This window comes from Scatophagus argus, chromosome 13 (assembly GCF_020382885.2).
Source record: "Scatophagus argus isolate fScaArg1 chromosome 13, fScaArg1.pri, whole genome shotgun sequence".
Lineage (NCBI taxonomy): Eukaryota > Metazoa > Chordata > Actinopteri > Scatophagidae > Scatophagus > Scatophagus argus.
In genome coordinates this window covers 919,772-932,547 of record NC_058505.1, presented here as the reverse complement: position 1 = coordinate 932,547, position 12,776 = coordinate 919,772, and the positions used below count along the sequence as shown (strand labels likewise).

Below are 12,776 nucleotides of genomic sequence, written 5' to 3'. Positions count from 1 at the left end.
ATGTGATGTCGTTCATGCTTTTATTATGCATACAATACTTATTTCAGACTGGAAGATGAGAACAATAATAATAATAACAATGGAATAAGAAAAATCATGTAGGTGAGTACACACACTTACAGAGTTGACATAAAAATCTGTGTGTGTGTGTGTGTGTGTGTGTGTGTATTCATTCGTATGTATACTCCGTATTAATGATATGATCATCATTTCACCCCTCTATTATTAATATTATTGTTATTACTAAATTTGAAAAAAAAAAATCAAATGTACATGATGATCTTCCATATTCCACATGAACCTTAATTTATTATTGATTAACATTCCAAACAAATTTAAGACATTAATTCATATTCAATTAAAATAAGACATTTGTTCATATTATTTATGAAAGCAGACAGCAATATGTCATTATTATATATTATGGTAAATTATGTTCACATTGTTTCATTTTTAAATTAATTTCTTGTTGCAAATAAAAACATTTTTGAAATGTTGATGTTTCTCAAATCTTCTGTTGTTTCATAAATTTCTAAGAAAAACACACTTTTATAGAAAGTTTCTGCCTTCAAATTGTTTAAATTAGCATGAGAGGACTTGAAGCTGTGACTCTCAGACTGAAACAAAAACATGTGGTCCATCTGTTATCACTGATCAGACCAACAGAATCGTGTTGTTTCAGCCCCTCAGAAAACAAACTCGTTCATGTGTGTAAACAACAGTGTCATCAGCGTAGAGTTTGACATCCACACTGACACAGTTATAAAAGGGGCTCAGCACTGACCCTGGTGGCACAGCCACACCTACTGACTTGTACATAACAGCTATGTGTTCATGTTTGCGCCCTGCCAAAGTGAAATCCATAAAAACAAGGATGTTTCCAAAACACAGACACTGTGATTTTTCACTTTATTGAGATTGTTACACTGAAAGAATTGGACAAAGCTGCCTCACTCTGCATAATGTATTAAAAAGAAGCACAAGAACAGAAAAATATAATCAGTCAGATAACAATTCAGTTTTATTTTATATTATAACACACATCACAATTCAAACTAAACTACAGCACGTAAACAACACGATTACACAGAATTTACACTCACTGACTGCAAACAATATGTGTATACATGTGTTTATATTGTTAGGATGACAGTATCTGATCTGTGGATAAAAAGAGATTTTACAACCAACCACAAAATATGAAAACTGACATTTGTGGCTGCTGATCAAAACGTTGAATGAGATCAATTGTTGAGATTTGATGGTGAGAAAAGGTGAGCAGAAAACAGTCAGTCAGCATGTGTGCAGCTGGTGGACGGTCCCTTGTTTCTGAGGATCATCAGCAGAGAGAGTCCATAGCAGTACACCAGACTCTTCACTATCAGCACTGTGTAGAGCACACAGAGCAGCTTCACCCTGCACTGAGACTGGAGAAAATCTGTTGGAGGTGTTGATGGTGGAAATGATGGAACTGCTGTTGGTGGAAGGGATGGACTTGCTGTTGGTGGAAGGGATGGAGCTGCTGTTGGTTTAAGGGATGGAGTAGCTGGTGGTGGTGGAGGTGTGGTGGATGGAAGCGATGGAGGTACTGTTGGTGGAAGAGCAGGAAGCTCTGAAACAGAAACGGAGTCGAACAGAAATGTCAGTCCTCTGCTCCTCTGCTCCACATGAAGCTGAATCATTACCTTCATTACCTTGTTCTGTTTGGGCCTCCACTGTGCCCCCCTCGTGCTCGATGTAACAGCGGTATTTATATGTGTCCAGATCGTCAACCAGTCTGATGGCGGCAGTGCATCCCGACTCTTTGAGTTTCAGCTGATCTCCCTCGTGAGGCAGGACCTTCTCCACAGTCTCAGTCTTCTTTCGTCTTTTCCAGGAGATCTTGACCCGAGGAGGAAACATGTGTGAGGCCACACACAGCAGGGAGCCCTTCCTGTCCAGGTGGGCTGCTGGGTACACGCTCACCACGGGCTTCACTACCTCCTCATCTGCAGTTTGACAGCAGCAACAAGCAGCACAGACACACATTCACACAGTCAGCAGCAGCTTCCAGCACTGCACTGCATTCAGGCTCATCCTGGAAACTTTGATTTAAGGCTAAAGTGATCTGGATTCTCAAACGTTTTCATCTTACTTTACTGATAAAGTGGGGAGCTTCTGTGAGACTCTGTGAGAGTTTCTTCCAGCCCCCTTGATGTGACACCAACAGAGTTTTTATTGAAAGTTGTTGATTCTGTTTTGCCCTGCTTGCTTTTCATTTTTAACAATCTAATGTTTGTGTCCCTGATTATTTTACAACTGCATGTGTGAATGCGCTGCTAAAAATCAACCTGGTCTGGTTGCCTGGTCTGGTCTGGATCTCCAAGTTAACTAAATTGTGTCGAAGCAACTTCTGCCAGCACTGCAATGTAACAATATTTTATTCTGGTTTCACATCACTGACAGACTGCCTGCCAAAGGTGACCAATGATGTTTTAATGGTGACTGATGATGCCATGTGCTCAGTTCTTGCAGGCTTTGACACTATTGATCACAACATCCTGTTGTGCAGACTGAGGCTCTTGGTGGGGACATCTGGCACAGTTTTACGCTGCGTCAGTGAATTAAAGATATACAATATACTATAAGTTATTGTATAAATATTCAATATTCACTTTAAAGTGACTGACCTAATTCAGCTGAGTGCTGTGAATGTGTCTCAAGTGATTGTAGTATAAAGACACTTGTGTCTGGAAGGTCCAGTCACTGGTTAATCAGTAATCCAGTTGGTGTATTTCCAACAATTACCCCATGAAGACAAAAGAACAGTCCGAGCAACTCTGACAAAGGAGCTGTCGTTGGTCGCAGCACAAATCAAATCCTGCCATCTTCTGGTTCCCTTTTATCAGCCGGTTGCAACCAGTCTTGGCATCTGCTTTCACTGTAAGTTAAGTTTTGAGCAGCACAGCACAAAGTTTGCTTGTATCATCTTATATTCATATCATATCATAACTTTTATGGACACAGAGTCCTTTTTAACATGCTTTTTTCTCATCATGTCCGGATTGTAGCACATCCAGATTTTGATGTCTTTGTACCGAAAACAAAGCTCACCTGCTGAGCTTTTAAAATGGAGCAAGACATGGGATCACTTAACTCCCACTTTAGTTTCTTTACACTGGCTCCAAGTGTGTTTTAGAATTGATTTTAAGTTTTTACTACTTTCAAGACTCTGGAACGACCCGTTCAAACAGATCAGGTCAGCTGAGTCAGAGACACTTTTTGACTCCTTTATTAAAACATACTTTTATCAGAGAGCCTCTCCTGAAGTCACTTGGTTTTAATGTTTTTATGAGTTAGTTTGTTTGTTTGTTTGTTTGTCCTGTTTCGCCTGTCTTCTTATTTGTACGCTTCCTGGTTTTTATTCAGATGATTTTATTTTCTGTTTTATTCTGCTGCCCCTATGAAGCACTTTGTAATGTAAAATTAAGTGCTATATAAATAAAGGTAATTGTTGTCATTATTACAACTACTAAGACTACTACCAATAATAATGTAATTTAACTGACACCATCAGAAAGCAGAAAATCCTTTTTCCATATTAGTGTAAATTTACATTGTATAATAAAGGCCATATTTACCTTTACATTAAATACAACAATGCAATGCAATGAAGAGGACGCAGAGCGGCGGGATCATTTTTATATTCTGGGTGTAGACGCAGACAAATAACTTTATATCTTGTTTTAGTTTTTTTTTTGTTTGTTTTGAATTAAACTGTTTGTATGTTCTAATATAAAACAGTTAGACATTTAGCGCTTTATTCTAACCACTGAAGAACTAATCAATACATCAGTACTTTATCAATTACAAAACTGTCTTCATTACAACATTATTCATATGCAGTGATATGTTTGGACATGTGAACCGAATATAAGAATGCTGTCTCATATTAACAAATGACTTTATCTATGACTGACGGGAAATTACCGTAGAATCATCACATAACTTAATATCATGTAATGTATTATAGTTAATTCTTGTTAAAACTGCATATATTCATATTGATTTAAATATATTTACTTTTATAAATTTGAAATACTAATGACATAATGTTTCTATTAAAAAGTTCCCATACACATATATGTATGTGTGTTATCATATATAATCAAGTATATTGTTTGGCTTCATGTATAATTTTATCTTCACTAACAGACACATGAACCATTCAGCTGTCATGAGGAACATTTTACTGCATCAGAATTACTTATTAATTATGCGGTACAACATGTTTAAAGTTAAAGTTTAATTTCATAAATGATCTTGTTTGATAAAAACAAGAGAAGGTGCTGAATTACTGACGTGATCAAATACTGTATATTTGTAATGTTGTCAGCAGGATACTTTTTCTATATAAATCAGTTCCATCTGAAGCAGAAATAAAGTATAAAGTTCAGTTGTGCAGTGAGATTTAAACATCTTTTCAGCAGTTATGAAGCTTTTTGATGTCACAGCAGCTGCAGGCTGCAAGAATTCTCTACTAATGAAGAGAAAACTAACATGTAAAGCCTGAAGCAGCAGAAACTCATTAAAAACACATTTTCTACTTGTTCAAGAAAACAACTGAAGGAACATGAAAGTTTATTCTTACCTGTTACATACAGTTTAGTTCCAGAGCCAAAGATCAAGTACCAATATCCCCCACAGTGAAACAGAGTGATACAAAAACCTTCCTGCTGCTGAATGTGTCAGCTGAGGTGAACGAGTCCACATGATGAACCAGGATCAGATTTCAGCTCCATCATGTGTTTCTCTAATGTTCATGTCACACCATTGACCATTCCATCTTATTACACAGATTGGAACACCTAATTGGCATCAAAGGAACTGCATTAAGCTGGTTTCAGTCTTATTTATCAGATCGATTTCAATTTGTTCATGTTAATGATACATCGTCCACACTCACAAAAGTTAGTCACAGAGTTCCCCAAGGTTCTGTCCTTGGGACAATATTATTCAGCCTGTATATGCTCCCCATTGGTGATATTATTAGGAAACACTCCATACATTTTCATTGTTATGCAGATGACACACAATTGTACTTATCAATGAAACCAGATGAAACAAATCAGCTAGTCAAACTTCAGGCATGTCTTCAAGACATAAAAACCTGGATGACTTGCAATTTCCTACTTCTAAATTCAGACAAAACTGAAGTTATTGTTCTCGGCCCCGAACACCTTAGCAACAAATTATGCAGTGATATTGCAATGCTAGATGGCTTAGCCGTGGCCTCAAGCTCCACTGTAAGAAATTTAGGAGTTATCTTTGGCCAGGACATGTCCTTTAACTCACACATAGCAAATATTTCAAAGACTGCATTCTTTCACCTCCGCAATATCGCAAAGATTAGGCACATCCTGAGTCAGAAAGATGCAGAAAAATTAGTCCATGCATTCATTACCTCTAGACTGGATTACTGTAACTCCCTTCTATCAGGCTGCCCCAAATAAATCTATTCAATTCAATTCAATTCAATTCAGTTTATTTATATAGCGCCAATTCACAACAAAAGTTATCTCATGACACTTTCCAATTTGAGCAGGTCTAGACCAAACTCTTTAATTAAACTGTAATACAGAACATTTCCCCTTGAACAAGCACTTGGCAATAGTGGCGAGGAAAAATTGGCTTTTAGAAGGCAGAAACCTCGGACCAGACCCCGGCTCAAGATGGGCGGCCATCTGCCTTGACCGGTTGGGTTGAGAGAGAGAGAGAGAGAGAGAGCAGGAGAGCGACAGAGAGAGCAAGGGAGAGAGGTAGAGGGGGTGGGGTGTGAGAGAAGGAGCACACAAGCAGAGATGCATAGCAGCAGTAATAATACCAGAAGTATCGGAAATGCAGATAATGATAATGACAATGAAGTATACAGAAGGTATTATGGCGATTTTGATAACAATAGTAGGAACAATAATGGTAGTAGCTGTACTGAGTCGTAACAGATTTAAATCAGATTATGACTAAACAGTAGTAATTGCAGTAGGTTTTGGGCAGGACGACAGCAGGACCGCAGCAGGAGGTCCAGTCATGATCGCTAGGAATCTGCGGGACAAGAAAGCACAGGGACTCCAGGGAAGAAGTTGTGTTAGTAATATGCATTAATGGGACATGAATGTGTGCAGAAGGAGAGGGAGAGGAAGAAAGAGCTCAGTGCGTCATGGGAGGGCCCCCGGCAGTCTAAGCCTATAGCAGCATAACTAGGGGCCGGCCTAGGCCAGCCCTAACTATAAGCTTTATCAAAGAGGAAAGTTTTTAGTCTACTCTTAAATATAGAGAGGGTGTCCGCCTCCCGGACTGAAACCGGAAGATGGTTCCATAGTAGAGGAGCTTGATAACTAAAGACTCTGGTTCCCAATCTACTTTTGAGAACTCTAGGAACCACAAGTAGCCCTGCATTTTGGGAACATAAGGTTCTGGTGGGATAATAGGGTACTATTAACTCTTTAAGACAGGATGGTGCCTGACCGTTCAGGGCTTTATAAGTGAGGAGGAGAATTTTAAAATCTATCCTGAATTTTACAGGTAGCCAATGTAGAGAAGCCAGAACAGGAGAAATATGATCTCTCATGCTGGTTCTTGTCAGTAGTCGTGCTGCAGCATTCTGGATTAGCTGGAGAGTCTTTATGGATTTACTGTCTTTGAAATATTTGCTATGTGCGAGTTAAAGGACATGTCCTGGTCAAAGATAACTCCTAAATTTCTTACAGTGGAGCTTGAGGCCACGGCTAAGCCATCTAGCAATGCAATATCACTGCATAATTTGTTTCTAAGGTGTTCGGGGCCGAGAACAATAACTTCAGTTTTGTTTGAATTTAGAAGTAGGAAATTGCAAGTCATCCAGGTTTTTATGTCTTTAAGACATGCTTGAAGCTTGACTAGCTGATTTATTTCATCTGGTTTCATTGATAAGTACAATTGTGTGTCATCCTCATAACAATGAAAATGTATGGAGTGTTTCCTAATAATATCACCAATGGGGAGCATATACAGGCTGAATAATATTGGCCCAAGGACAGAACCTTGGGGGACTCCATGACTAACCTTTGTGAGTGTGGACGATGTATCATTAACATGAACAAATTGAAATCGATCTGATAAATAAGACTGAAATCAGCTTAATGCAGTTCCTTTGATGCCAATTAGGTGTTCCAATCTGTGCAGTAATATAGAGTGGTCAGTGGTGTCAAATGCAGCACTAAGGTCTAACAGTACAAGGACAGAGATAAATCCCTTGTCTGATGCCAGGAGGAGGTCATTTGTGACTTTGACCAATGCTGTTTCTGTGCTATGATGAGCTCTAAAGCCAGATTGAAAAGTTTCAAATAAGTTATTATTTTGAAGAAAGTCACTTAACTGATTGGCGACTGTTCTTTCAAGGATCTTGGAAAGAAATGGAGGGTTAGATATTGGTCTGTAGTTGCTTAAAACCTCTGGATCAAGTGTGTGTTTTTTAAGGAGAGGTTTGACTACAGCTACTTTAAAGGACTGGGGTACATAGCCTGTTATCAGGGACAGATTGATCATGTCGAATAGAGCGGTGCTAAGTAAGGGTAAAGCTTCTTTGAGTAGCTTAGTAGGGATGGGGTCTAAGAGGCATGTTGTTGGCTTAGATGAACATATAAGTGAATATAGCTGATAGCTGAGAAACCTGAGATTATGCTTGTTATCCTCAATTAATTTTGAGTAACAGGCTGCTCTGGCAGTCCGTAGGGCCTTCCTATATAATTTAAGACTGTCTTGCCAGATTGAATGAGATTCAATAAGTTTGGAGGAACGCCATTTCCTCTCAAGCTTTTGCACATTTTGCTTTAATTTGGGAACCTCTGTATTATACCAGGGTGCAAGTTTCTTTTGTTTAATGCTTTTCTTTTTTTAGCAGGGCAACAGAGTCTATTGTTGTCCTTGATGAGCTTGCAGCACTGTCCACAAAATGGTAAATTTGAGAGGGATTGTTGTATTGTTCACTCGTATGGGGACATGATACTGAAGTTAATGACAATAGAACTGTTTCTTTAAATTTAGCCACAGCACTATCAGACAGGTATCTAGTGTAGGGGTTTTTTCTTGGTGGTATGAAGTCAAATAGTATAAACTCAAAAGTTATTAAACTCCTGTTGTTCAAAGACTATTAAATGTTCTCCTTCAATGCCATATGTCAGAACAAGGTCAAGGGTGTGACTGAAGCAGTGAGTGGGTTCATGTACACACTGACAGAAGCCATTGAATCTAAGAGAGAGATAAATGCTGCGCGAAGGCTATCATTACCATCATCCACGTGGATGTTGAAATCACCCATAATAATAACTTTAATAGTTTTAAGGACCAGACTCGATAGGAACTCTGGAAATTCCAGTAGAAATTCAGAAATGTCTTCATGGACATCTTCAGCACCTCACTGGGCTGTTGTCCCCTTGTGCCACAAAGCCACCACCATCATCCCAAAGAAGTCGTCTCCCTCCTGCTTCAATGACTTCCGCCCGGTGGCACTGACTCCCACCCTTATGAAGTGCTTCGAGCGGCTAGTCATGCAGGACATCAAGTCTGCCCTCCTCGCCCTGGACCCTTTCCAGGTTACATATCGGTCCAACCACTCGACCGATGAGCCCATCTCCACTGCCTTCCACTCAATCCTCACCCATTTGGAGACAAGAGACTCACACGTTAGAATGCTGTTCATAGACTTCAGCTCAGCATTCAATACGATCATCCCTCAGCAGCTCATTCACAAACTGGACCAGCTGGGACTCATCACCTCTCTGTGCAACTGGCTGCTGGACTTCCTGACGGGGAGACCACAGGCGGTTTGGGTCGGCAGCAACACCTCCAGCACCATCACGCTGAACACAGAGGGCCCCCAAGGATGTGTGCTGAGCCCCCACCTCTTCACCCTGATGACCCACGACTGCACACCAACATTCAGCCCCAACCTCTTCATCAAGTTTGCGGATGACACGATTGTGGTGGATCTCATCGACAACGATAATGAGACAATCTACAGGAGTGTGGTGAGCCGCCTGGCTTGTGGTGCAAAGACAACAATCTCTGCCTGGAGAAGATGAAGGAGATTGTTGTGGACTTCAGGAGACTGCACACCTAGCATGCTCCTCTGACCATCAACGGTGCTGCAGTGGAGAGGGTGAACAGCACCAAGTTCCTGGGTGTGCACATCTCCAAAGACCTGTCCTGGAGCAACAACACCATCACCGCCTTGGAGTGGACGATGCCATCATCTGCCTGCTGAACAGTCTACATTCACCTGGACAAGCCGGCAAGCACTGTGAGAATCACGTTCTTTGATTTCTCGAGTGCGTTTGACACCATCAGGCCGACTCTGCTGGCTGAGAAGCTGACAGCGATGCAGGTGGATGCCCCACTGGTGTCCTGGATCGCAGACTATCTGACGGGCAGACCGCAGTACGTACGCCTGAAGTGCTGCCTGTCAGATGAAGTGATCAGCAACACCGGGGCTCCACAGGGGACTGTCCTCTCTCCCTTCCTCTTCACGATCTACACCACAGACTTTACGCACTGCACAGAGTCCTGCCATCTTCAGAAATTTTCTGATGACTCTGCAGTGGTTGGGTGTATTACTGGGGGGGATGAGAGAGAGTACAGGACGGTAGTGGACAACTTTGTCACATGGAGCGGGAAAAACCACCTACAGCTCAATGTGACAAAGACCAAGGAACTGGTGGTGGACCTGAGGAGGACTAAGGCTCCAGTGACCCCTATCAACATCAAAGGGGACACTGTGGAGGTGGTGGAGGAGTACAAATACCTGGGGGTGTACTTAGACCACAAACTGGACTGGTGCAAGAACGTGGACATGGTCTACAGAAAGGGCCAGAGCCGCCTCTACTTTCTGAGGCGGCTGAGGTCCTTCAACATCTGCAGGACGATGCTGAGGATGTTCGATGAGTCGGTGGTGTCCAGTGCCATCACATATGCTGCTGTCTGCTGGGGCAGCTGCCTGAGGGTGAGGGACACTAACAGACTCAATAGAATCATCAAGAAGGCCACCATGTTGTGGGAGAGGAACTGGACTCTCTGACAGTGGTGTCTGAGAAGGACGATGCTGGACTTTCCCTCTCACCCTCTCCACAATGTGCTGATCAGCTACAGGAGCTCGTTCAGCAACAGACTCAGACTCCCATGATGCACCACAGAGCGACACAGGAAATCATTCCTGCCTGTCGCCATCAAACTGCTAAACTCAGCACTGAGACGGACACACTCACTTTATATATACAATGTATATATTGTTTTTAGACATGTACATACCTGTATTTTTAAATTTTTTTTAAGAAAATTTGAACACATATAAATACCTGTACTTTTAGATTTTAGATTTATACTTATCTTGTTGTTTATCCTATTTTTATACCTTTCACTTTTCTTTCTTGGTCAGGAATTCTGTAAGTGCTAAGTCTGTATGAAAAGAATTTCCCTTAAGGGATAAATAAAGGAATTCTGATTCTGATTCTGATTATAATAATATTAAATATTAATAATTATTAAATTAATAATTAGACTTAAATGCGTTACCTTTGAGCACGTTTGTTTGTGTGTTTTTATGAGATGGAGGTGAAATATGTGAACCTGAGCTGTGGTTTACTGCTCTCTTCCTGTCACAAACACTGTTTGACATCTGCTCATCTGCTGCTTTTTGTTCAGGCTGCAGGGATCACTTCTCACTGTGGGCACCACTCTTCCAACAGGCACAGTAGTAGGTGGCTGAATGAAGGAGCTTAACTGTCTGGATCTTCAACTCACAGCCGTTCTGTTCTCTCACAACTGAGAAATCATTTTTCTGAGGATGATCATACCTGTAGCTTATGCTACAACTACTCCTCCTGAGATAAAGAATCCTTCTGAATGTTTCTGTGTCTTTCTTCTGATACCAGTAGACATCATTGTCGTAACACTGGTCAGTTCCTCCACAGCTGAAGGAGACGCTTTGACTGACTCTTCTGGTCAGTGATAACTGGTCCTGAGTCAGCTGTGCTGCCATGGCAGCCAGCGCTGTAGAGAAACAGACAGAGAGATGAAGTTACTGTGACAGCGTTTGTTCCAGGTTGACTTTGTTGGCTCCTGATTGGCTGCAAACCCTCACCTGAACACAGACAGCACAGAGCAGCAGCTGGGAGGAAAAGCATTTTGTGCAGTGGTGTTTCCTCTGGTGAACCTGGGGAGAAGTGGCGCTCCGATGCAGCCGAGGCCAAACCAGGACGAGCTGCCGGATCAGACGAGGCCCACGTGGTTTCTAACAGGTCCTCAGACCTCCCGTCGGCCCCCGCGGCCCACAGATAATTGATCGACGGCTCGGCTCGGGCTGCCGTGTGGTTTTCCGCACAGTGGGAGGTTTTAAAGGGGAGAGGAGGAGGAGCCGAGGAGCAACAGGCAGCACACGGTTAGCATAGAGATGGAGGACTGCATCCTGTCTGTTGCTGCACATCACTGACACATCACTGACTGTACACAGGTGTTAATGTGACCACAGAGCTCACTGTGCTGTCATTACAACTCCTCACTCTGGTCCAGGATTTCACATCAGAAACAAGACAAATGACAAACTCATTCAGTCTCAACAACAGAACAAACATGTGCGTCTTTCTTTTTTATTATAAGAGTTTATGGAAATTTACACTCACTTACATGTGATGTCGTTCATGCTGTTATTATGCATACAATACTTATTTCAGACTGGAAGATGAGAACAATAATAATAATAACAACGGAATAAGAAAAATCAAGTAGGTGAGTACACACACTCACAGAGTTGACATAAAAATCTGTGTGTGTGTGTGTATTCATTCATATGTATACTCTGTATTAATGATATGATCATCATTTCACCCCTCTACAAGATACAAGATACAAGATACAAGATAGGTTTATTTGTTACACACACAATCATAGTATCACTGTATAATGTGCAGTGAAATTCTTTATGTCCCTGCTACCAAAAAATAGGTAAATAAAAAATGTAAATTTAAATTTAAATATTGCAAAATATTATTATTATTATTATTATTATTGTTAATACTAAATTTTTTCAAATAAACCAAAAAGACAAAAACATCATATTTGTGAATGTACATGATGATCTTTCATATTCCACTTTAACTTTAATTTATTATGATTAACTTTCCAAACAAACTTAAGACATTCATTCATATTCAATTCAATTAAGACATTTGTTCATATTATTTATAATAACATACAGCGATACGTCATAATTATATATTATGGTAAATTATGTATACATCGTTTTATTTGCAAATAAAAACATTTTTGAAATGTTGATGTTTCTCAAATCTTCTGTTGTTTCATAAATTTCTAAGAAAAACACACTTTTATAGAAAGTTTCTGCCTTCAAAGTGTTTAAATTAGTATGAGAGGACTTGAAGCTGTGACTCTCAGACTGAAACAAAAACATGTGGTCCATCTGTTATCACTGATCAGACCAACAGAATCGTGTTGTTTCAGCCCTTCACAAAACAAACTGCTGAATGTCTTTGTGAAGCAGAACTACAGCGTCCATGTTGGTTCAGTTCAGGTCTCACAGTGAGGTTCCAGCTGATAAAAATGCTGCCGTCGGAGCCATCAGACACTGACTGATCCTGGATCTGATATCAGACTGAAGATGGTCCTGTTGTGCTGCAATCCTCCACTGAAATACAGCTCAGCAGGTCCAGGTTCAGCTTCTGTTCAGGGTTTATTTGGGTGCATTAAAG

General features: G+C 40.7%; 1 protein-coding gene across 3 annotated transcripts in view; it reads right to left on the bottom strand.

The window, feature by feature from the left end:
* LOC124069111 (immunoglobulin lambda-1 light chain-like) overlaps positions 1-11,681 on the bottom strand; it is a 29,865-nt gene extending 18,184 nt beyond the window's left edge. Inside the window, exons 1-5 of one of the 3 annotated variants that reach the window (XM_046407884.1) lie at positions 11,153-11,661; positions 10,739-11,061; positions 4,631-4,679; positions 1,695-1,988; positions 896-1,612 (exon numbers count right to left, since the gene is read on the bottom strand). In XM_046407884.1, the coding sequence (XP_046263840.1) occupies positions 1,290-1,612; positions 1,695-1,988; positions 4,631-4,679; positions 10,739-11,061; positions 11,153-11,195 (1,032 nt within the window). In that variant the 5' untranslated portion in view covers positions 11,196-11,661 and the 3' untranslated portion in view covers positions 896-1,289. Of the gene's footprint in view, positions 1-895; positions 1,613-1,694; positions 1,989-4,630; positions 4,680-10,738; positions 11,062-11,152 lie in introns of those variants that run through there. The other 2 variants (XM_046407885.1, XM_046407886.1) reach the window with 2 other exon arrangements.
* Positions 11,682-12,776: the final 1,095 nt, after the last annotated feature.